Source organism: Lycium barbarum, chromosome 6 (assembly GCF_019175385.1).
Source record: "Lycium barbarum isolate Lr01 chromosome 6, ASM1917538v2, whole genome shotgun sequence".
Lineage (NCBI taxonomy): Eukaryota > Viridiplantae > Streptophyta > Magnoliopsida > Solanales > Solanaceae > Lycium > Lycium barbarum.
The window spans coordinates 118,819,579-118,842,417 of NC_083342.1; the positions used below are offsets into that span (position 1 = coordinate 118,819,579).

The window sequence follows — 22,839 nt, forward strand, 5'->3', positions numbered from 1 at the left end:
GTAATTTTGCAGTTTCTTTTGGTTCAAATTAGTAATTTATAGTTGGAAGTCTGCTAACTACTAATTAAGTTTCAAAATTTATAATTGATTTCTTAAAAGGAATACAATTTAATGATTGAAAAATATCCTCCATTTGGTGTTTATTATGTTTAAGTTTTTAGAACTACCAAAAATATGCATCGCGTGAAAATTGATAAATATAAAGCAACATGGAGGGTGAGAGAATAAAGTAATATTAAAAATTCTATATACATGAAGAAGGCCCATGTATGTTTTATTTAAAGATTTTTTTTTTAAACTTTGAGAAATGACGTATTTATTTTAAAGTCGTTGTAAATTGCAAGAATAAATATTGATCTTAAAAAGATGATTACATGTGAATTCTTAACGTTTTTTGTCTATGGAATCAATTTTTACGCCTGTGTATATATAGAAACAGTCGAGTATGTGTATTTTTTTATTTTTTATGTAGGGAGAAACTCCCAATAAATATATAAAAATATTGACTTAAATGTGTATATTAATATTACAAATATTGTCCATTTATAAAAGCCAAGCCATCCGGAAGCTTTTGCGGACAACATGTAATATTGTGTGTGTGTTTTTTTTTTGTTTGGTTTAAACATGTAAATATTGCTTGAGGTATGAAAATTGTTACCATATATATAATATTTATTAAATTATTTGTGTCTTTTATAACCACGCGAAGCCCGGACTAATTCACTATAGTTTACATATAATAATATGGATTATATGAGAAAGGTCCTAGCCCTGGCAATCAAGTATCAAAAACAAAGAGAGAGAAATCATTTTCTTGCAAATTTCTTAAGCTCCAATTCACTTACCCACCTTGTAGAAAAAGCGGTTGACACGCAAATTGTAAAAGAAGAAAAATAATAGAGTAGTAAAACGTAGTACTTAGAATTTTTATGAAGATTAAAACTCCGATACTTCATTACTGCTAACTCTGAAGTAAAACTTGCAAATAATAAGGTGCAATTTTAAATCCAAATACACAAAACTTTGATTTGACACCTAAAATTAAGGTGAAAATTATTTTCATTCTAAAAGGATCCTTTCTATAAGTAACTTTCAGCAAACTGACCCACATAATTCAAAATTCAAAATTTCCAAGACGTTGCAAAAAGGTAGGAGTAGGACTACTGAAAAAATAAAAAAGGAAAGGTACAACTCCTAACAGCCATACATAGATCCAATGGACAAAAATGCGCATATGTCGCAATACAACCCAAAGGCCCTTTTATATTTTTTGTAGAAATAAAATTGAAACCAAGTCCAAATTTCAAAGACCCTTCTCGCTCCTTTTCCTTTTCTATCTACACAGTTTCACTTTCAACTCCAAATCTTGATTTCCTAAAATTACCAATCTTTTCTCTTCAGATATACAGATCTGGGGTTTAGGATTTTTCCTTAGTTGAAAGAAGAGAAAAAAGAAAGGAAAAGGAACATTTCTAGTATGGAGAGTTTAATTGGTTTGGTGAATCGAATTCAAAGAGCTTGTACAGCTCTTGGTGACTATGGAGGTGGTGATAATGCATTTTCTTCTCTATGGGATGCTCTTCCTTCAGTTGCCGTTGTTGGTGGTCAGGTATGTCCCATTACCTTGTTGAGTTTCTTCATTTATCCCGATGGGGTTATACTGGAACTAGGATTTAACTTGGGGGGCTTGGTAATTGCTAGATCCATGTTCGTTAAGGATGGATGAGACTTATATAATATGGGTTTGTGTTGGATTTTGATTTTAAGTTGTAAAATGGAGGAATCTTGATTTTTGTGCCATTGCTGTTGGTTGATCTTTTAGAGTAAAAGTTTTTTCTTGCTAGTACTTTTTGCCGACTATGGAGGCCATGGATTCTTGATTATGGTTTGTGCTGTTTTCAAGTACTGTAAAGGTGGAATTTTGGTTATGTTTAGTTTTTTTACCTCTGCTATTGATTGTTCTTAGAGTAACTTTTTTTAGCTGTTGTCTGTGAATTCAAAGGAAATGAGATTCTTGAATATGGTTTTGTGCTGATTTGATTTCAAGTTGTGAAAAGGTGGAACTTTGAATTTTACCTCTGTCATTCATGGTAATAGGCTAATACTGTTTTTGCTGATTACTTGCATTAATTCAGAGTTCTGGAAAGTCATCTGTATTGGAAAGTATAGTAGCTCGAGATTTTCTTCCTCGTGGATCAGGTGAGCTCTTTTGATTTATTTTATCTTTATCATACTTCTCTCTCTACCATAACTATGTGAATTACATTGGGCTATGAATGAAATCGTCCGTGTTATTTATTCAGGAATTGTCACAAGGAGACCATTGGTGCTGCAGCTTCATAAGACTGATGACGGACAGCAGGAATATGCAGAGTTTGGTCATATGCCGAGAAGAAAGTTCACTGATTTCGGTACATATTAAATGACCTCCACTGTTTCTTCTACTTTTGGGGCATTAATTTAATCCTCCCCTGCCCCTTTTTGAATTTATCTAAACTCTTCACTATTTCATGACAATTAATGACGTTGAAATAGCTAAGAAACATTTTCACTTGTACATAGAAGAGTAGTTATGGAGACAGACGATCAATTATTTGTTCTTTTTTTCACTCTTAATGTGTGTGCGCATGTGAAGTGACATGTATGTGTGCCCTCCAGCACATGTATCAACAGTTTTACCTATGAGTACTAGATTCTCATTTGACAAAATAAGTGTTTTCATTATGATTTTTTTAACAGCCATGGTGCGGAAGGAGATTGCGGATGAAACTGATCGAATCACAGGGAAAACTAAGATGATTTCTCCTGTTCCTATCCACCTGAGCATATACTCTCCAAATGGTATGATGTCCATGGTTTCTTTATATGTGCTTAAGGATTCATTTATGGTCCCAAAAAGTAATCTTATTCCACATTCCATCGGTAGGGTGACTGTTCTAAAGGGCATAAAATTCTCTCTTTATCATGCTAACTCCATACTGTGTGTTTGTCTTGGCAGTGGTGAACTTGACACTGATTGATTTACCTGGTTTAACAAAAGTGGCTGTTGGTATGTTCCGTGCTTCCTTTCATTATTTGCATTCTTTTTAAGTCTTATCAAAGCTGTTTTCAATGCAACAATACTCATTACTGCAGAGGGGCAGTCTCAGACTATAGTTGAAGACATTGAAAACATGGTTCGAACGTATGTTGAGAAGGTAAAGAAAATTAATTTTACTTTCTGATTATGCTCTATTTTCTTTCTGTGGTGAAAAAAAAGTAGAGATACTTATTAGCATTGACTGTTGAGATGTTACTCATAAAGAGAGAGACTAAACCTCAAATGGTGCATAAAGCTTTCCCATATATATGTGATGTAGGATTTAGTCTTCTAAGAGTGGAAATGCTTGGAGATTTAACTAGTTAGGATTTAGGAGTTCCAAGATTTCCAATATAACTACATTTACAAAATGACTGCAGCCCTCGCAAAATTTACCTGGAAGTTTCCTTGTTCTTGTAGACAAAACCCACAAATGTGGGAGAAATACTCTTGTTTAGATAATATACTAAACATTCCTCCCTTAACATCTGGTGATTCAGTTTGAATAGTACATTTGAAGGGGAAAAAAAAAAAGAAGAAATGAATGCTACATGGCACAGATTGTGAGAAACTAAATAATGATTAACTGAAAACTTTTTTTATATACCTTTTGCAGTCAGAATAATTATTCTGAATATAAATTATGTAAAGTATGTCGTTCGCTTGACTGGATCTCCAAGCAATGTTCAGTTAGTGTGGAACATACTGCCAAAGAACAGCTACTCTTATATTGGTGACTATGAGCTGGTGAACACATTATTCGTTTGCTAGGTTTTCTGTTGCTGTCAGTTCTGTGAATTTGTCAAGTTGTGTCATCAAGAAAATTCATTGGAATGAAACTAGGCCAAGTCTTTAGTCACATTATTTGCTAGTTTTTCCATTTATCTTCATGCATGGTTGGTTTGCTACTAACATTCAGCAGTGTGAAAAATAGGTTGTCTTTAATTGTTTACTAGTTATTGCGTTTATTTCCATACATTAGTTGGCTTGCTGCTGGAACTATCATTCTGCTGAACATGTGCTCGGTTTGTATACTTCTCTTCATCTGATCTATTTTCGTCTCATGTAGCCCAACTGCATCATTCTGGCAGTTTCTCCTGCCAATCAGGATATTGCCACCTCTGACGCAATAAAACTTGCAAGGGAAGTGGACCCAACAGGTATATCTTTTGACATTAACGTTTTGGGGAGAATGTGCAATGTTCGTCATTATCAATTATGAAGTTTTACATTGCAACCCATTTAGGTGAGAGGACATTCGGAGTGTTGACCAAGCTAGATTTGATGGACAAAGGCACTAATGCTCTAGATGTGAGTTCTTTTTATTTGTTATATTACCAGGGAACTTCTTATTTTGGTTAATATCTATATTAATTGATTCATAAATCAGATAGCATTTCTGAATCTCACTCTCTGAGTCGATGTTTCCTTTATATACTATAATTTGGTAGCACAGGTTGTTGTACGAGTAGTTGATTCATTTTCCTTGAATTTAAGGTTCTTGAAGGAAGATCTTATCGTTTGCAACATCCCTGGGTGGGTATTGTGAATCGTTCACAAGCTGACATAAACAAAAATGTAGACATGATCTATGCAAGAAGAAAGGAGCGTGAATATTTTGCTACCAGTCCGGATTATGGGCATCTGGCTAGTAAAATGGGTTCAGAGTATCTTGCAAAACTACTGTCAAAGGTATACTTCTATTTCTTTTCATGTAAGGAATTCCTAAATAAGTTAGTTAAGTAGCGTTCATATTCACATTTTGTTTCCATTTCAGCACTTGGAACAATTTATTAAGGGAAGAATACCAAGTATCACCTCACTTATCAATAAAAGCATAGATGAACTTGAATCGGAAATGGACCACCTTGGAAGGCCTATTGCTGTTGATGCAGGCGTAAGCTCTGATTTCTCTATCTCTCGTTGCTACTGTTGCCTTGAGAGATTTTCCTTTATCTCAGAAACCGAACTGGTCTATTACAGGCTCAACTCTATACTATTTTGGAACTTTGCCGTGCTTTTGATAAGATATTTAAGGAGCATCTAGATGGAGGGTAAGTGGATTTCTTTTCTTTTATCTCTTAATTTTCCAAAAATAGGAAAACTAGGCCAAGACTTGCTAGTCCCATATTGTGGCAAGCTTAATGCTCGTCATTTATGATTGTTTTCAGTAGGCATTCTTTGAACTTATTCATGACTTTATGTATGGGATTTTTTTGGTTTTCTTGGGGGCAGATGGGTACTTTTGGAAAAGAGTGAAAAGAGACCACCGAATGTAACACATATCTATCTACCATTATTGTAAGTACATCAAAAGGAACCATAGTGGAGACCAAAGCACAAGGGGAATAAATCAATTAGCGACACATGTTGAGTGTATGTTTGTTCTTTGCGGGGTTTTCACTAGGCATTTTTCGAACTTATTCATGACTTTATATACTGGACTTTTTGTGTTTTTTGGGGGGGAGGAGGTTTTGTCTCTGTATGGAATTCTATCTAAGAAATGACAACTGGGAGTAGAGTTGAAAGTTTTTGGCAATGAGTGAAAGGAGACCACCAAAAGTGACATAGCACCCATAAACCGCAAGGAATTTGAAGAAATTTCCCTCTTGAGGACTTGTAAAATCAAAAAGGTCTATAGTAGACACGTCACACTCGTTTAGCTTGTCTGTAAGGGATAAACTCTGATTCAAGATTTACTTCTAGTTTATAGCTTGGTTTGCACCTACACTATAGTTAACATGTATTTATCGCTTCTTGTCAATCAGTCGACCTGGTGGTGATCGAATTTATGGAGTTTTTGACAACCAACTACCTGCTGCTTTGAGAAAACTCCCGTTTGACCGATATCTTTCTGTGCAAAATGTGAGGAAAGTTGTTTCAGAGGCAGATGGTTACCAGCCTCACTTGATAGCACCTGAACAAGGTTATAGACGGCTCATTGACGGGGCCTTAAATTATTTCAGAGGCCCAGCTGAAGCCTCTGTTGATGCTGTAAGTAATTATTCAAAATTTATCAGTGTCAAAAATGGTTAATGCTCCTTATCAATGGAAGTCTCCATACAACTAACCCTCAAAACTACATATCAGGTTCACTTTGTGTTGAAGGAACTAGTAAGAAAATCTATGGGAGAATGTCAGGTGAGTTAAATTTTATTTCCTACCTAACCCCTTCTCCCTTTTCGTATTATTTCTAAATGTATTGGAGGAGCAGGAGTTGAAGCGGTTTCCCAGTTTGCAATCTGCAATAGCTGCAGCATCTAATGAAGCCTTAGAAAAATTTCGGGATGAAGGTAAAAAGACGGTAGTCAGACTAGTGGACATGGAATCTGCTTACTTGACAGTGGATTTCTTCAGAAAACTACCTCAGGAGATGGAACACACTCCCCAGAAAGGGGGAAAGCCGGAAGCTGCTGCTGCTGTAGACCGGTATGGAGAGAATCACTTTCGGCGGATAGGTTCAAATGTATCATCATATGTGAATATGGTGTCTGATACATTGAGGAACACACTCCCCAAAGCAGTGGTCTATTGTCAAGTGAAGGAGGCCAAACAATCTTTGTTAAACTACTTCTACACTCAGATTGGGAGGAAAGAGGTACAATCTCCGTGTTCATCCCACCGAATTAGTGGTTTCTCGATTGTACGAGTGCTGACAGTTTTTTTTTTTTTTAAATATGAAAATATGTTTATCAGGGGAAGGCACTTGCAGAATTGTTAGATGAAGACCCTGCATTGATGGAGAGAAGAATGCAATGTGTCAAGAGGCTTGAACTGTACAAGAAAGCAAGAGATGAGATTGATTCTGTAGCATGGGTACGATGAGATAGTGCGATATTTGATTCTATGATGCCTTACCACAAAATTCACGACTTGGGTGAATCGATATTGCTGCTTGTTCAAACGTTTAACAGCCTAAATTCTTTGATTGTTGTAGAATTTATTGTCGCATTATTTGGCTTGGAATGAATTGTTGCTTCATTATGTATTTTGTGAACTGAGGTAATACCATATCTCCATTTGCCCTTCTGCGAAGGCTCCTCCATTTTTTGTACTTGAATTGATATCCTATCTACTTATACTTGGATAATAAGGCGCCTCTAACTCTGTAGTCAATTATTTAAACAGTAAACACCTTGCTAATACCAACGAGCAAAGGAAAATACTCTACCAAAACAATCAAAGAAGGAGAATTGATCTCCGCCGACAGTTGATTCTTCCGTTATGCTATGAGGGTCTCTCTGAGAAACTTTGCAAAAGCTTCCGCTAATACCAATCTGTCTACTAAAATAATGACTTCACTCATATGTCCTGATAATGTGAAGGAAGAGTATTTTTAATAATGTTGTAGCAAGTCTACCTTATTTTCAGGTCACTAATCTCACTGCAACAATGACTTCAGTCAACATTAATGTAACAAGCTGAGAATCAAGGGTGTGGCCTTATACTGTTTACAAATTTGGCTTTGGACAAACACGAATTCTAATTGAAACGAACTCAGTTCAATGACCTCTCTCTGTCACTCTCCAGAATTTAAGATTTTAACCGATTAGTGTCAAGAAACTTACAGATGAGAACTCATCAAACATAACAGAGAATCAAAATGAGAGCACAACACACAATACAAAGTACAGGCTATTTTTTTTTCCATATTTAATTGAACTCTTGCCATCATTACAATGGATACAGGAAAACTGACTCGCAGCATGTTTAGTACAAAAGAAGCAGGGGGGTAGGAGGTGTCTAGTCAATTGATCTTCTTCCCCCAACAGTAATCTACCTTGCTTTCCATTGTATCTGTTTTTTGGTATTACACAGATGGAAGCAAATGAGTACCTCTAAGCCTCGATACATGGATGTCAAAAAGGTATAGAAGAAGCCACATCTATATTACTTTTAATGTCCAAGTACCTAAATTGGGTGAATCAAAGAGAAACTGATAAATGAAGGAAATGAAACTGATAATTGTTTCTCATCTTGGATTGAACATGAGGTCATTAATTTGATCAATCCGAATATCAGATATAGGCTCTATAGGTTGCTCATCATTGTCCACTGAAGGCCCATTGCGTAAAGGTTCTCTCGTGAATTCATCTGCAGAATAGAGCGAAAGCAAACATTAAGAGCTAGACCCCACCATTACGTAAAAACAACTATACATAACATTTTCTCACGAACAATGCTAAATTTGTGTTTTACATGCATCAAGACAGAAACACATGGAAAATCCTTTCAACTGTAATGACCAGAAAGTCAGGTTACAATTACCATATATCATGCTGAAAGAAGTTGGAGGAGGGGTAGCCAAAAAGTTGAGACCAATGTAAAATCCTACAGCTAGTACTATAGTCATCATCGCATAAGCTGGCACAGCTAATGCCCAGTACCTGAAAAAACGAACAACAATTTAACAGGATGTTAAATATATCTTGTGACGATTAGTAAGTAACCAGCTTATTCTGCCAAGAAAATTCTTTTCCTCTCAAGCATTCTGCAAATGCTTTAAGTCCCTTTCATGCAGTTGAAATTTCTAAAATGTTGGACCAACATATATCAATCTCTGAAATGCAACTAAAGAGCATATCTATCAAAATATATCAATCTCTGAAATGCAACTAAAACATTTTTAAAAAATCCCAACTTTTTTCAACCAAACGCCACAAGAGATCCAAACATTGGAATAAACTAAGCTTCAACCATCAGACAAGCCAGGTAAGTAAATTTGGACTATGATACCATGAAATTAATAATATCTCCTAATTAAAAAAGGCTTTTTTTGAGACAAGATGTAAAGATGACACAAGCCTGCAAGTACGTCTTGTTTACCTGCTTGGATAGTAAACAATTCCCAAAGAATGCAACCAATGTTCGGGAAGATACGCCCACACCAGAAAAATAACTGCTCATGGAAAATAATAGAAACCAATCAGACTCCGTATGCATGAAATCAAATGACCGTTGTGACCACTGGAGTATCAGCGAAGTTAGGTTAAATCACAGCAGACATACATACAAAATATGTAAGCTAACAGACAACATCTTGTAGAAAAATCAAAATTAGCATTTGCATCTGTTGTTTTCAATATTTGCAGAGTAATATATCCAGAGATTTCAACTCCCAAGAAAAATCAGTTAGCATAGTCTGCCCTTTATCCAGATAACGGTGATGCCTGGGCAGAAGCATTTCTAGGAAGGCGAAGCAGTGGAACCAAAAGATAAGAATTAAGTAACTTTCATGCCATGATGGGCATTTCCAAAAAAGAAGATTGCATCACATTATAACAGTAACAAATTCAACTGTATTGCCAAACTATGAAATCAGAAGCAAACACATCATATTCAAACATAGGATATGTTCTAAGTAACAAGCTATGCTTCTTAAAAATGGGGATGGATAGACCTGTAGCAACAACAGTAGTAATGGAGCCAACAAATCCATAAACTTCAGAAGTCTTGGGTCCCTGGTCTCCAGAAACACCAAATCCAGAGCCTCTATCATCTGAATCTGGAAAGAACACAGTGGCTTTCCTATTTTTGGAAAAACTCAAGATCCTTCTAGGGCTATTAACGGAACGAGGATCTTCCCAACCTTTATCTTCCAGCATCACAAGATTTCAGAAGGGCCAAAGCGTCCCTCTGAATAAGAATTAGACCTGTCCCAACAATGCCAAAACACCCAAAGCAGAGATGTTAGTGCACGGTGCCTCCAGGATTAAGCCATTTCTAGAAAACACCGATCAAGCAACTCAGAGCATAACAACAATGAGGATTGTTAGTTCTAGAAATTATGGAATGGAAGGAGCTAGCTACCAGGAATTCATCCTTATATATGTCACACCCCTTTTTTCACACAAAAATAATTTATATGTTAAAAGGGTTTTCAAATCGAAAGTGACCAAAATGTGTTTTAAAAGGGATTATTTCAAAATAACAAGAGTCGCCACTTGACAATGGGTTTCGGTGTGCCAAGTCACCTTAAAATAGTTATCCCTTTAAGAACATGTTTTGACTCTAAAACTGATCAGCGACAGAGATTCCGGTTAAGGAATTTTGTTGACCTAGGGAAAGGTGTGAGGCATCCCTCGAGTCCTGTGGTTCAAGCACGGTAGCTTTGTTGACTTCGTATTGGCTTAAGCGAAAACTCAATCACATAAACTCACATAAAACAAACAAAGCACACACACATGAGAAGAGCTTGAAAATAAAGTCTAAATTATTATAACCCGAAATAACAGAAAAATGAGAGAAAATTAACCTATCATACACTACGCTAAACTATACTAAGCTATCCCCGACGTCCCGGGGTCTTCTCCACGAACGGCCTTCATTTTTACATTAATTTTCTTCCGGGACATCCCACCCAAGAATGAATACATGTGCTAAAAAAAAACGAATAAAGCAGGCACGCATATAAACGGACCTAGAATTTGCCTACCTAATGTCCAATTTGCGTATGCTTAAATCGGATCTAGCACGTATCAAAGAACAAAATAATACGTCATACGAAGCCCCGAAAATATGATTTAGAATGGTCAACCTTCCAACAGCCCAAATCCATCCTTTTATGCTCAAGTTAACCCACTGTAGCCCATTTAAAATGTATACTACCAAATGACAGCCGAGTGAGTCAAATAATAAGACACTAATATCTAAGTACCACTTGAGTTTTAATTACAATATGCATTAATTCCAAAACCAATTCACTGAGACGTGAGCAGAATAAGATCAAAAGCAAATTGCATGTTGTCATGAAATTAGCACCAACCAAACACATTCATGATAAACGACACAAATCCATTCAAGAAAATGATAATATCAAAGTGAAGGAATTAGAAATGGACCTCAAATTGAATCAACTTTGCATCTACTAATAGGGCCGAAACAATGCCTGACCGGAATCCGACGACCTCGACAAAAAAAAAAAAAAAAAAAAAGCGAAACCCCAACGAATTAACCCAAATCTGTGGCTGAATTCGACATGGTTAATTTCGAATTCAAACCCACAATTCTAGCTAAAAAATTAAACCGAAAAACAGAGATGAAGGGTAGAATTTCTAGGTTTTCATGCCTGTTGTTGTTTGTTTTTTCGATGATGGTTTATTTTGGTATTTAAAAGGTCGTGTTTGGACGAAGAACAGGGGAAGACGTCGGTGGCGTTTATGGGTCTGTTTGATGACTGGTTTTTTTGATGATCCCCATTTGTTATGCTGATGTGTCCACTTTTATTTTTTTTTAGAAAGCTTAAATCTAGGGAAATATCTTCCCCTTTTTGTCATCTTTTCCATTTTCCCTTTGTGTTAACTTAAAACAAAAATAATTAATAACTATTCCTATATAACTAATAAAAAAAAGTATTATCTAAAATAAATAACTGGATAAGAAAAATTAAATCCTATAAAGCATATCTTGTAATAATTTTTTTCATTAAAACACAAAATTTGTACTCTGAAAATAGTAAATATTTTTTTCTTTTGATTCTCGCAAATAAGCCTACTAAAAATAAAAAATAGAATAGAATAAAATCGACACATCGAGAAAAATAAAATTAAAAGAAATATTTAGATACTATGAGGTGAAATATCTGGGGAGGATCAAAATTACGTATCTACACTTATATAGGAGTGTGTTTCAGGTATTATTCATTACAGCTTTAAAGGTCTCTAATATTACCAATTTAGAGAAATTAATTAAGGAATAGAACTTACTAGTCAATTGTGTAACAAGATGTGCTGCTAAACTTCCAATGAAACTGATCATAGCACAAACACTACTAAACTTCTGATCGAAACAAGAATAGCTGCAAAAATACCGTAAAAGAAGTGAGAATCGAACTCTGATCAAGAGAAACGGAAGGGTATGAAGACGGGAGGAGAAGAGGCGTCAGAGTCCAAAATGGAGCGGAAGAGGCTAAAATTTTAAAAAGAACATATAAATCAATACTAGTGTCAAATGAGACAGATCCTTTCTTTAAAGGGAATGAAATAATGAGAATGATGAGAATTGCAGAATTTTCTGTGTATTAATTATTCATTGTACACAATCATACATAGGAAAGAAAAGCATCTAATTCTAACAAACTCTCTACACTTGTCTATCTCCTATTGCATGAATAAAATAATTACAAAAGTAATAAATCTAATTCCAGTACAACAGCTGTACAAAGATGGACGCACAAGATTAATCTATTTTCATTTAATCAATGGCTCATTTATCTCCACATGGCTGTCTATTTCACTGTACAGCTCATTGCTTATTTTGGAGCTCAAAGTGACACGAATTGTCTTCTTTCTTCTTCGTACGCTCAAACTCATCCATCTCTAATGGATGATGATAATTGGTATCAACACCCCCTCAAGTTGGAGGGGAAAGGCGAGACACCAAACTTGCGAAGGATAGATAGATGAGGAGGCCCGGCCAAAGGTTTAGTGAATAAATCAGCTAACTGAGATGAAGAGGGAACAAAATTGAGAGAAATTAAACCAGAGAGAAATTGTTGTCGAACAAAATGACAATCAATTTCTACATGTTTTGTTCATTCATGAAAGACGGGATTTTTAGCTAGGTGGATCGCGGATTGGCTATCAGAATGAACTGGAATGGGAAGAGAGGGGGAAATGGAAAGATCTTCGAGAAGACGAGCAAGCCAAGTTAATTCTGCACAACTCTGCGCATAGACCGATACTCGGCTTCAGCAGATGATAGGGAAATTGAAGTTTGTTTCTTCGATTTCCACGATATTGGGGAACCCCCAATATTGATGAAATAACCACTAACAGACCGGCGGGTTTCAGGGCATGTTCCCCAATCGGAATCACAAAAAGCAAGGATCTGAAAAGAGGGATTAACAGAAAAGAAAAGCCCTTGGACAGGAGAAGAACGTAAATATCGAATGACTCGAAGTGCAGCTAAGAAATGGGGCATTCGAGGACTTTGCATGTACTGACTGAGGTGTTGAACAGTGAAAGATAAATCAGGGCGTGTATGGGTTAAAAAATTGAGTTTCCCCAAAAGTGTGCGATAAATGGTGGGATTGGGTAGGAGATCACCTTTATCAGCTCTGAGCTTATGGGAAGAATCAAGTGGAGAGGAAACTGCAGGAGAATCAGGACAATCAAACTCAGCAAGTAAGTCTAAGGTAAACTTCCTCTGACTTAGGATCATTCCAGTTAGTTCTCGTATAACTTCCATACCCAAAAAATAACACATCTCCTAAATCCTTTATTTTGAACTCTTGATCTAGAAACACCTTGAATAGCTGCAGTTCAGTGGGATCATTCCCTGTCAAAATGATATCAACAACATACACCGCAATTATTGAAATCAGATCCCCAATTCTCTTAAAAAATAGGGAATAGTCATTGAGAGATGAAATGTATCCTTTGAAGTTTAGAGCAGCAGTCAACCTTGCATACCACTGTCGTGAGGCTTGTTTAAGCCCATACAGTGATTTTTTCAACTTGCAAACTAGCCTAGGATCTGATGGTTCCATACCTTGTGGGAATTTCATATAAACCTCTTCTTGTAGATCACCATGTAGAAAAGCGTTGTTTACATCCAATTGAGAGATACACCATTGTTTCTTTACTGCCACAACAAATAAGCACATGATTGTGGTCATCTTGACCACAGGGGAAATGTTTCTGTGAAATCAATCCCTTCCCTTTGAATGTCTCCTCTCACAACCAAACGAGCCTTTAGTCTTTCAATGCTGCCATCTGATTTATGCTTGACTTTGTACACCCACTTGCAAGGCAAAACTTTGCATCCAAGTGGCAAATGAACAACATCCCAAGTTTGATTAGAAAGTAGAGCTTGAAATTCAGTTTTCATGGCCTCCTGCCAACCCGGATGTGCAGCAGCTTGAGAGTAACTTAAAGGCTCTGTGATGTTTGAAATGGAATTTAGAAGTTGTTGGTTTGAATGTGTGAGTGCTGAAAAAAAAAATGGAGGGTTGGAGAGGAGTGGTGAAACAGGCAGTGGTCAGATCAGTAAGATAAAGGCTGTTGCAAATGTACTCTTTTAAATATCTAGGTTGGTTGTGTATTCTGACTGGTCTGGAAGAAGTGGGAATTTCTTGAGGTTGAGTGGCAGGAATTTGTTGTGGTTGAGTGATAGGAGTTGAATGTGGAGCAGAAGGTAAAGTGGGAGGGGTAGGAGTATTTTCTGGTTCACGAGATGGTGATGTTGAAGGAAGAGGTGAAGCTGGTTCTGGTTCATCATCAGAGGAATTACATGGGAAAATATGTTCTTCAGGATTCTGTGGTGAAGCAACTGTTGTAGAATCAGTTGATGTGGATTTGAAAGGATAGGTGGATTCATGAAATATGATATCTTTAGAAACATAAATTTTCCTAGTGTTTAGGTCCATAACTTTGTATCCTTTCTTTCTTGGAGGGTATCCTAAAAATATACACTTCATGGCTCTAGGATCCATTTTGCTTCTGTGAATGGAAAGGGTTGACACATAACAGAGACAACCAAAGTTTCTGATGAAATTGTAGGAAGGTTTCTTATTATAAGGAATTTCATAGGGTGTTTTGAAGTTAAGGACCCTAGATGGAAACCTATTAATGAGAAAAGTAGCTGTAAGTAGACAATCTCCCCAAAAAGAAATGGGCACATTTGATTGATGTAACAAGGCTCTACAAGTTTCAAGTAGATGTCTATGCTTTCTTTCCACCACTCCATTTTGTTGTGGAGTAGCCACACAAGTGGGTTGGTGGATAATCCCTTGAGAATGAAAATAATCAGATGAAATCAAACTAGTTCCTAGTTCCATTGCATTATCAGACCTTATGATTTTGACCTTTGTTGAAAACTGTCTTTCCACCATGCTAAGAAAAGTTTTCAGAATTAGGAATGCATTACTTTTTGTTTTTAAAAGGTACGTCCAAGTTCCTTGTTATATCCCGCATTTTGTACATTCGGATAATTTATGATGATTGCGGGAGGTTAAGAGCAAGCCTATATTTTTTATTTTCGTTTGGCACACAAGTTGTTTAAGAAAATTTTTGATGTGGAAATGTTAAGAAAGGTTAGGGGTAAAAAGGGAATTTCACAAGATGGCTCATAGAAATATGGAGGAAGGCTAAGGGCAAATTTGGATTTGAAAAATTATTTTTCATGAATTGCAAGACAAAAAAAATGGGCTTGGAAACTTAAGGGGCCATTTGGCCGTCCCAAAGAATAAATGGGCCAAGGCCCATATGGAGACTTAATACAATTAAATAAAAAGGGTGGTCCATTATTATTTTATCTTCCACATAAGAAGATTCAAGAAAATTGGAGAAGAGGAAAAAGATAAGAGGCCATTCGGCCAAGTCTTGTGGAAGAAGAACCTTGAGAAAAAATTGTTCAAAAATTATTTTCCTACTAATTGGAAGGTCCTTAGCAAGGTGAAGTAATTATTGGAGCAAGAAAAACATTTATTCTAGCAAGCTACAAACTCTAGCCAAAGAAGGAAGCTAAGGGAGAAAGGTAAGAATCAATCCTCTTTTATATGTTATAGATGGTTATGTATGTTGTAGTATGTGGAAATGAATGAAATTCATGAAAATATGGATGTTGGGTGGTGGCCGTGTATATGTAGTGTGTGTGTGTGGCCGTGTATGTGTGGTATTGTGTAGGGATGATGATGAACTAATTTTATCTAGTATTTTGATTGTTGTTGTAATGGAATCTATGGTGAAAAATGGAAGCCTAATGATTCTAGTGAAGTTATGGGGGTTGGAAAGTTGTTTTAGAAGTTAATGTGAAATGAATATAGTCTTATTGTAATTATGGAAAACAATATTGTTAGTGTGTGAATTGTTGGTGAAGTTCATGAAATTGAAGGAAGAAAACGTGTTGTTATTGTTCTTATTCCATTTGGAAGATTTCGGGTGGCATAGCATATGGGTTGGAATATTGTGAATATTGTTGTAGATCTTGCGAAGCCAAAGACTTAAGTTCGGATTAGCGTAGAAAGCGGGCAAGGTATGTAAGGCTTACCCTTCTTTCTTTTTGGCATGATCTGTATGAAATGAGCAAATGACGTATATGTATGACTTCAAAGAAATTCCTACTCTTAAAGCCACTAGGATGACAACGTTCTTGATTTCCATAAGTAGTTTCATATGGTTAGATGCGTATCTATGATTTCCACGGTTCTATTTGATATGTTCCCGAATCTGTCTACGATCCTCACGTACTTCTAGGTATGAGTATGCTTAACACGTTCGAGCCTACTATATGATTGAATAATGAGATGTGCATAAAGAGTTTGGTTCCTAAAAGAGTTCTGTAAGTTCCAATGAATCTTTGACATGTTCTGATACGTACATATGGTTCCAAAAGATATATTTGATTTGACCCCTACGATACCCGAAAGGTACTTGATATGATTGTTGCTTCGGTTTTCCAAAAAGGGCTCTCGAAATGTTCGTAGAACGTTCTGTACTTCAAACGATCATAGCTTTCTCATACTAACTCGGATTGATCTGAAACTTATTTTTGAGCCTTCAGATGCCGATAAGTATACTTGTCTATTGAGTCTCGATTTACGTGCATATAGTTTCGCACTACTCTGTTCGTGCAAGCCTCAGTATGTCCTTCACTGAGCCCGGGCCAGGATATGTTATCGTGCGTATTCCTCTGCATTGTTCACCGAGTCCCTCGTTAGAGGGCCGGGTATGGTATATGTATATGATGATATGATTATGGCACCGAGTCACATGATGGGCCGGGTACGGTATATGTGCACATGATTTCATTTACCGAGTCCCTTAATGGGCCGGGTACGGTATGACTTCATTCACCGAGCCCCTCACTAGAGGGTCGGGTAAGGTATGTATATGTATATGTATATGTATATGCATGCATGATGATATGAAAGCAGGATGACATGATTTTATCACCGAGTCCCTTAATGGGCCGGGTACGGTATGTATATGATATATGATGTCCGCACGCATGATTTCATTCACCGAGTCCCATAACGGGCCGGGTACGGTATATGTATACATGTTTTCATGATGACATAATGACGTGATTTCACTCACCGAGTCCCAGGATGGGCCGGGTACGGTACGTGATATGAAAACGTTTGATTCTATTCTGTACTACACAGGTACAGTAGTTTCTCGATTATGATACTTGACTCCTGTAATCTCTGTTTCAGATATGATCTCTTCAGTTGTATGTCATGCCTTACATACTCAGTACATATTCCGTACTGACCCTCTTTCTTCGGGGGCTGCGTTTCATGCCCGCAGGTGCAGACGTTCGTGTGAGAGACCCGACAGCTTAGGTTATCTGTTCTGCTGCTTTGGAGTGCTCCCTTGTTCTGGAGCCCATATTCTGGTACATACTCTTCCGTTATGTATATGTATGTGTATATTCAGGGGTACGGCGGGGCCCTGTCCCGTCATATGATTCTGTTGTGTTTGTTAGAGGCCTGTAGACATATATGTGGGTCGTGGGTCGCTACTGTTCGGTTATGTCTGTGGTTTGTGTCTAAGCGATCCTATTTGCTATGACAGCCTCAACGGCTTGTATGTATATATGCTTATGTATATGCTTCGGATGATACGTATGTTATATGCGACCGCTTCAGAGTAATATCTGTATAAATTAATATATGTTGGATATGAATAAGATATGGCTATGTCGATTTGGTAAGTAGGTGTGTATGTGTGTCCAGCTCGGGCACCAGTCACGGCCCACGAGTTGGGTCGTGACATTCCTCTACTAAAATCATCAACAATTGTGAGGAAGTATCTATATCCATCATAGGTGGAGGATTTATAAGGTCCCCATGTATCAATATGTATCATTTCAAAAATTGAACTAGTAGAAATAACACTAGTTGGAAATGTTATACCCTATTTTAACCGAAGTCAAAATAGTTTATAACATTCCGGTAATTCCGGGGTTAATTAAAGTTAAGAGTCGCCACCTAATTATTTACGGTGAATTAGGACACTTAAGGTTTATTAAAGTTATTTATCTAAAGTCAACTCTATTTTAAAGTCTACGAAACCAAATGATTCTAGGTACGGGTTCAACTAACCTAGAGGGAAGGTATTAGGCATCCTCTAAGTTCCATTAATAATGGTTAACCGACCGGACTCAAATTTAATTAGGCTAAGAATATAGACGTAATGTTTATAATATCTATGAAAATATTTTTTTGTAGGTATTACTAAAGTTATAGAGGGAGTTAAATTAGGACTCGTAGAAAAATAGTAATTTATATAAAGAGTTTAATTATAAATAAACTGAAGAGAGTGTGGAATGTATAACATTTTGTAAATATTTGGAGAAAATGAATTATGCTAACTAACAAATTAAAAGAGTTATTGTAAGATTAGTGTTAATAAACAAATTAAAAGGTTTTACAGAAAGACTATTAGTTCAATATAGACTGTGAAAATATTGTTTTAACAAACACATATTTCAATGTCGGCAAAGCGCTAAAGTAAAAAAGTTATCCATGAAAAGAACCAGTTTACTTGGTCTGTATTTTTCAAACAAAGCTAACGTTAGTGTAAAAAATCGTGGCATTTCTGTTTGTTAGAAAGCTAAGGCTTAAAATAACATCATATTTTATTCAACTTATATGATAAGTCCATCTATTAAATATTAGCTAATTTCAACAAATAAAATCCCTATATGATCGAATAAGTATTCTAATATCAACTTGGGGGAAAAGATTCACATAATTAAGCAAAGTAGAATCATCGACAATTAATAATCACACCACAAAATATAGCACACATTCTAGCAACAAGCAACACCAGCGAATGAGAGGGAATGGAGTAAAGCCATATTTGGCTTTGGTGGAAAAACGAAATTTCAATGATTCGCCAGTTGACTGCCCGCTCTCTGTCCTTCTGTTCAGAAGCATTTCAAGGGACCAAGAGGCGTAAAAGAGGATGTAGATGCCCATTTCAGGCCTTTGCGGGGTGACGTCGAGTTCCAAAGTGAAACTCTTCGGCTCCGGTGTTGTCATGCAAAACAAAGTAAGAGAAAAGGATTAGAAGCGAGAAACAAACTTTAATATGATAATAAATACACAAAACAAATCATTGGTATGTGACCCAATAATCCTCATATAGTTCATTGTGGAAACAGAAGAGTTATTTAAATCAAACAAATTAAAATGGATTATCAGCTTAAGAATTAAGACAGGTAGAAAAATCCTTTGAAAAACAGCTGTAGACAGTCTCGGGGAAGGGACAATAGACAACACGCAGCAGCCACTAGCATAACTCCGAATGCAGCCAATGTTTCTTTAAAGGACAACGATATGTACTAAACCTGGTGGCCATTCCAACTACGGGTAAGGCAGACCTAGCGAAGACAGCGTCTATTCTTTTATAGAACAAACCGGTAGACAGCTAATTATCTCAGAGATTTCAAAATAATGAGGCTGTGCTAGAAATAGAGGCTAACATAAAATTAAAGTATCCCATCTCCATACTTTGAACATGACTTTATTCTAGCTATTATAACTCAAACAAGCAGCTGTATAACTACAGCCATATATATACTATAGTTGAAAGAAAATTCAACTTATTCATGCTCTTTTCATAACTCAAGCAAGGAACGAAAATGGCAGGGAACAACTATGATACATACATCCTATGGAGATAAAATGGAACTAGGAACTACAGCGCAAATCCATGAGATACGTTAACATTCAGCCACAACCAAAAATCCAACAGCATGGTTTATATACTAACATCATATACTTTGTTTTAAAATAGTCCTGACTCTCGTTTGCGTTTAAACATGTTCAGAAATTAAGTTTTAACAGACTATAAGACCTAAAAGATACTCTTTTTAAAGTGACCGTAAGGAAAGAAAATGAAAACATGCATTCTTAGTATTATGCAGAAGACAATACACATGGATTCACTACTTTAATACTGGTCAAAATTATGGAAACCACAAACAAAACTTCAAACATATGTTTTCTAAAAAAATAGGAAAAGAAAGTCTAACTCACTGTTTTGGACAAAGAAGCGAGTAGCATTGTCAAACCGAGATAACTTCTAAAATGTGGCAAAAATAGAAAAGGAAACCTATATTCATGGTATCTAAAGCCTTATTCAAGCATATGATTTGCACTTTGTCCATACTCAAATCAAGCAAAGTATCCCAAGACCCAGAGTATGATCTATGTCACACCCCCTTTTAACCGGAGTCAAAATTAGGGAGTATGACGTATTGGTGATTCCGATTTTTTACTTAAGGAGTCGCCACCTAATTAATTTGACGGTGAATTAGGACACCTAGATGTTAACTAAGGCAAAGTTAAAACTAAACCTCCGTTAATAGTCTGCTTAACCAATGTGATTCTAGATAAGGGCTCTATATTATCCTAAAGCGAAGGGGTTAGGCATCCTTTAGAATCCGCTAACTACGGTTGTCCGGCCAAACTTAGGTTAATTAATGCTAAATAAGACGCTTTAAATTTCAAGAAAATGGCTAAGAAATATTGCTAAGAGTTTTTAAGGAAAATATAAGAATGTTGTTTAAAATACAGAAAATATAATAATTTGCATAAAGAAGATTTTAAATGCTATTTAAAATAAAGCTTAAATATTGCTAAGACTTTATATGAAAATATAATACATGCTTTGAAGATAAGACTCGTATGAAATTATGATATTTTGCCCATAAACAATAGCTTTTGAAAAAAAAGATTTAGCAATTTTGAACTTTGAACAACTTATGTTATATGAATGTAGCAATATAGAAAAATCTAGACTTATAAATAGAATTTAAAATATGTTATATTAATTATGCTTAGCTTAAAAATATGCATGATTGTTTCAACTTGAATGAGTTTCCTATAAAATATATTTGAATTTATAGTGACATATTAATGACGTCTTGAAACGTTTATGATAAAAATATTAGTCATATCATTTTGCGAATCAATCATTCCAAATAAAATATAAATATTAGACGTTATAAATAATTTTAACATAAAAAGAAAATAATAAAATTTATGGAATTGACGGTTAGTCTTCCTTAAACTAACTACCCATTACTAAAACTAAATCTACCAATTCATTAGGATTCATCTAAGTTAATAAAAATAAGATAAGGTTAGTCATACAACGCAAATATAAATACACAACAACAAAATAAGGAAGAGAGAAAGAAAAGATGAAATGGATCTGGTCCATCTTAAAACCCAAAAGCTGGAACTGTGCGTGTGATTGGGCTTAGGCCCAGTAAATTTTATATGTTGCGGCTACGGGCTGTTGCTGCTTATTGGGCTTTGACCCAGAAAATTTTATGTCTTTCTATTTTTCTTTGCTGCGGGTAGAACCAGATACGGAGGAGACGTCGTTGGGCTTTTAGCCCAACACAGAATGCGGGAGAAGAACGAGTCTCTCGGACTCGTATGCGATGATCATGCATAAAACAAAAGAAAAAGGATTAGTATATAATCAATAATAAGACTAGACGTAAAAAAAAAATAAACTTGAAACAGATTGGTAGATTGTGTATATTAGATTTATATCTGGTGTATATGCATATATATCTTATAAACAGAACGGTACATGGCGTGCGTGTATACATTATCGAGCTTTGATAGTATTATTTAGATCAACAAATAACTGAAATACATAATTAATTATACTACGACGTAGGATCTGCCAAACCAAGTGCAGAGTTGCAAACTTAAAATTGCAACAGCGATTTGCATCAACTGTATCGAAACACTCATATATAAGACATTGCAGTAGATAGACACAGCTGCTTACTAAAAACTTGTGGTGTGGATCAAATATAGTATTGTTCTTTTCAGTAGAATATTTATTCCTTTCAATAATATCGAGTATAGAAATCCACTCTTTTAAAAGTGAGGCCTCAAGTTAGACAACTCTTCATCGACCCAAGCGTAGTATCATGTTCGAATCAACGATCTTTGACCAAGTACAGGATGTGTTCATTTTTTATTTTTTTAGTATAGTGATCTGTTCATTTTTTAGCAAGAAATAACACCAGCAAGCAGACCAAGTAGCAGCCTTAGGTAGCAGCAATGAACAGCAGCAAAGTAACATAAAGTGCAACAGGGAAGTGCCACAAAGTGAGTTTCAACAGCCATAAGAGTAACTGAGCAGCAGCCCATAACAATTGAGCAACAACCAACAATAGTCAAACAATGTCTAGCCAAAGACATGGCCCCAGATATAGGTTTGGTTTCAAACAATAAGTTTCTTTTGCCTTCAAAGGGATATATAGCAGTAGTAATTCAACCAGATAAACAGCAAACCGTCGGTGGTATGTTGTAGTAAATAATAGTAACAGGCAGCCACATATAGGAACAGCCACATTAAGACAAATTCAGCATACTCAGGTCCCACTTTAAACTAACTCTTAAGCATACGTAATGACACTATATATCGTTATCACGGATGGCATTTTAAGCTTACTCCAAATTAGACCAGGATTTCTCTTAATCATATCACACTCTATCAGTCTAAGTCAACAAATGATCAAATAGGCTTTATACCAATCTCAGATAACTCATCACTCATTTAACTTAACATTTTATTCAACTAATCATGTTTTGGTAAAAACACCAGCAGACAGGCTCAATTATTCAGTCATGCTATAAGAACAACATCAAGTTTTAGCTAGGTTCAAAATGATACCAAGAAATGTATAAGTAAATTCAAGACTTGCACATGCTATAAACTAAAAGATATGGCAAAGGATAGGAAATCAGTCTTGCTTTTGAAGGGTAGAGACTTTAA

At 36.0% G+C, this 22,839-nt stretch overlaps 2 protein-coding genes across 2 annotated transcripts; one reads left to right on the plus strand and one right to left on the minus strand.

Moving 5' to 3' along the window:
• Positions 1–1,278: 1,278 nt before the first annotated feature.
• On the plus strand, positions 1,279–7,108 carry LOC132645855 (phragmoplastin DRP1E). Its single transcript, XM_060363091.1, has 15 exons — positions 1,279–1,609; positions 2,136–2,199; positions 2,304–2,411; positions 2,740–2,841; positions 2,999–3,049; positions 3,136–3,197; positions 4,149–4,239; positions 4,326–4,390; positions 4,577–4,771; positions 4,857–4,976; positions 5,063–5,133; positions 5,848–6,073; positions 6,170–6,220; positions 6,294–6,677; positions 6,776–7,108. The coding sequence occupies exons 1-15, from the start codon at positions 1,478–1,480 to the stop codon at positions 6,902–6,904; spliced, it is 1,851 nt and encodes a 616-aa protein (XP_060219074.1). The 5' UTR covers positions 1,279–1,477; the 3' UTR covers positions 6,905–7,108.
• Positions 7,109–7,708: 600 nt separating this feature from the next.
• Positions 7,709–11,295, minus strand: LOC132645856 (phosphatidylinositol N-acetylglucosaminyltransferase subunit P). The gene is made up of 5 exons (XM_060363092.1): positions 10,921–11,295; positions 9,480–9,732; positions 8,906–8,978; positions 8,348–8,466; positions 7,709–8,173 (listed from the first exon to the last, which is right to left on the minus strand). Exons 2-5 carry the CDS (start codon positions 9,682–9,684, stop codon positions 8,052–8,054), a joined length of 519 nt encoding a protein of 172 aa, XP_060219075.1. The 5' UTR covers positions 9,685–9,732; positions 10,921–11,295; the 3' UTR covers positions 7,709–8,051.
• Between the last annotated feature and the right edge of the window lie 11,544 nt (positions 11,296–22,839).

What these genes read in the sequence shown, in the direction of transcription:
- LOC132645855 (XM_060363091.1), top strand. Translation starts at nt 1,478, where the DNA reads ATGGAGAGTTTAATTGGTTTGGTGAATCGAATTCAAAGAGCTTGTACA. An exon ending in AAGAAAGTTCACTGATTTCG is followed by an intron (nt 2,412 to 2,739) that starts GTACATATTAAA and finishes TTTTTTTAACAG; the next exon opens with CCATGGTGCGGAAGGAGATT. An exon ending in AAGGCACTAATGCTCTAGAT is followed by an intron (nt 4,391 to 4,576) that starts GTGAGTTCTTTT and finishes CTTGAATTTAAG; the next exon opens with GTTCTTGAAGGAAGATCTTA.
- LOC132645856 (XM_060363092.1), bottom strand. Translation starts at nt 9,684, where the DNA reads ATGCTGGAAGATAAAGGTTGGGAAGATCCTCGTTCCGTTAATAGCCCT. An exon ending in TACTACTGTTGTTGCTACAG is followed by an intron (nt 8,979 to 9,479) that starts GTCTATCCATCC and finishes TTCCATGAGCAG; the next exon opens with TTATTTTTCTGGTGTGGGCG. An exon ending in ATTGTTTACTATCCAAGCAG is followed by an intron (nt 8,467 to 8,905) that starts GTAAACAAGACG and finishes TCGTTTTTTCAG; the next exon opens with GTACTGGGCATTAGCTGTGC.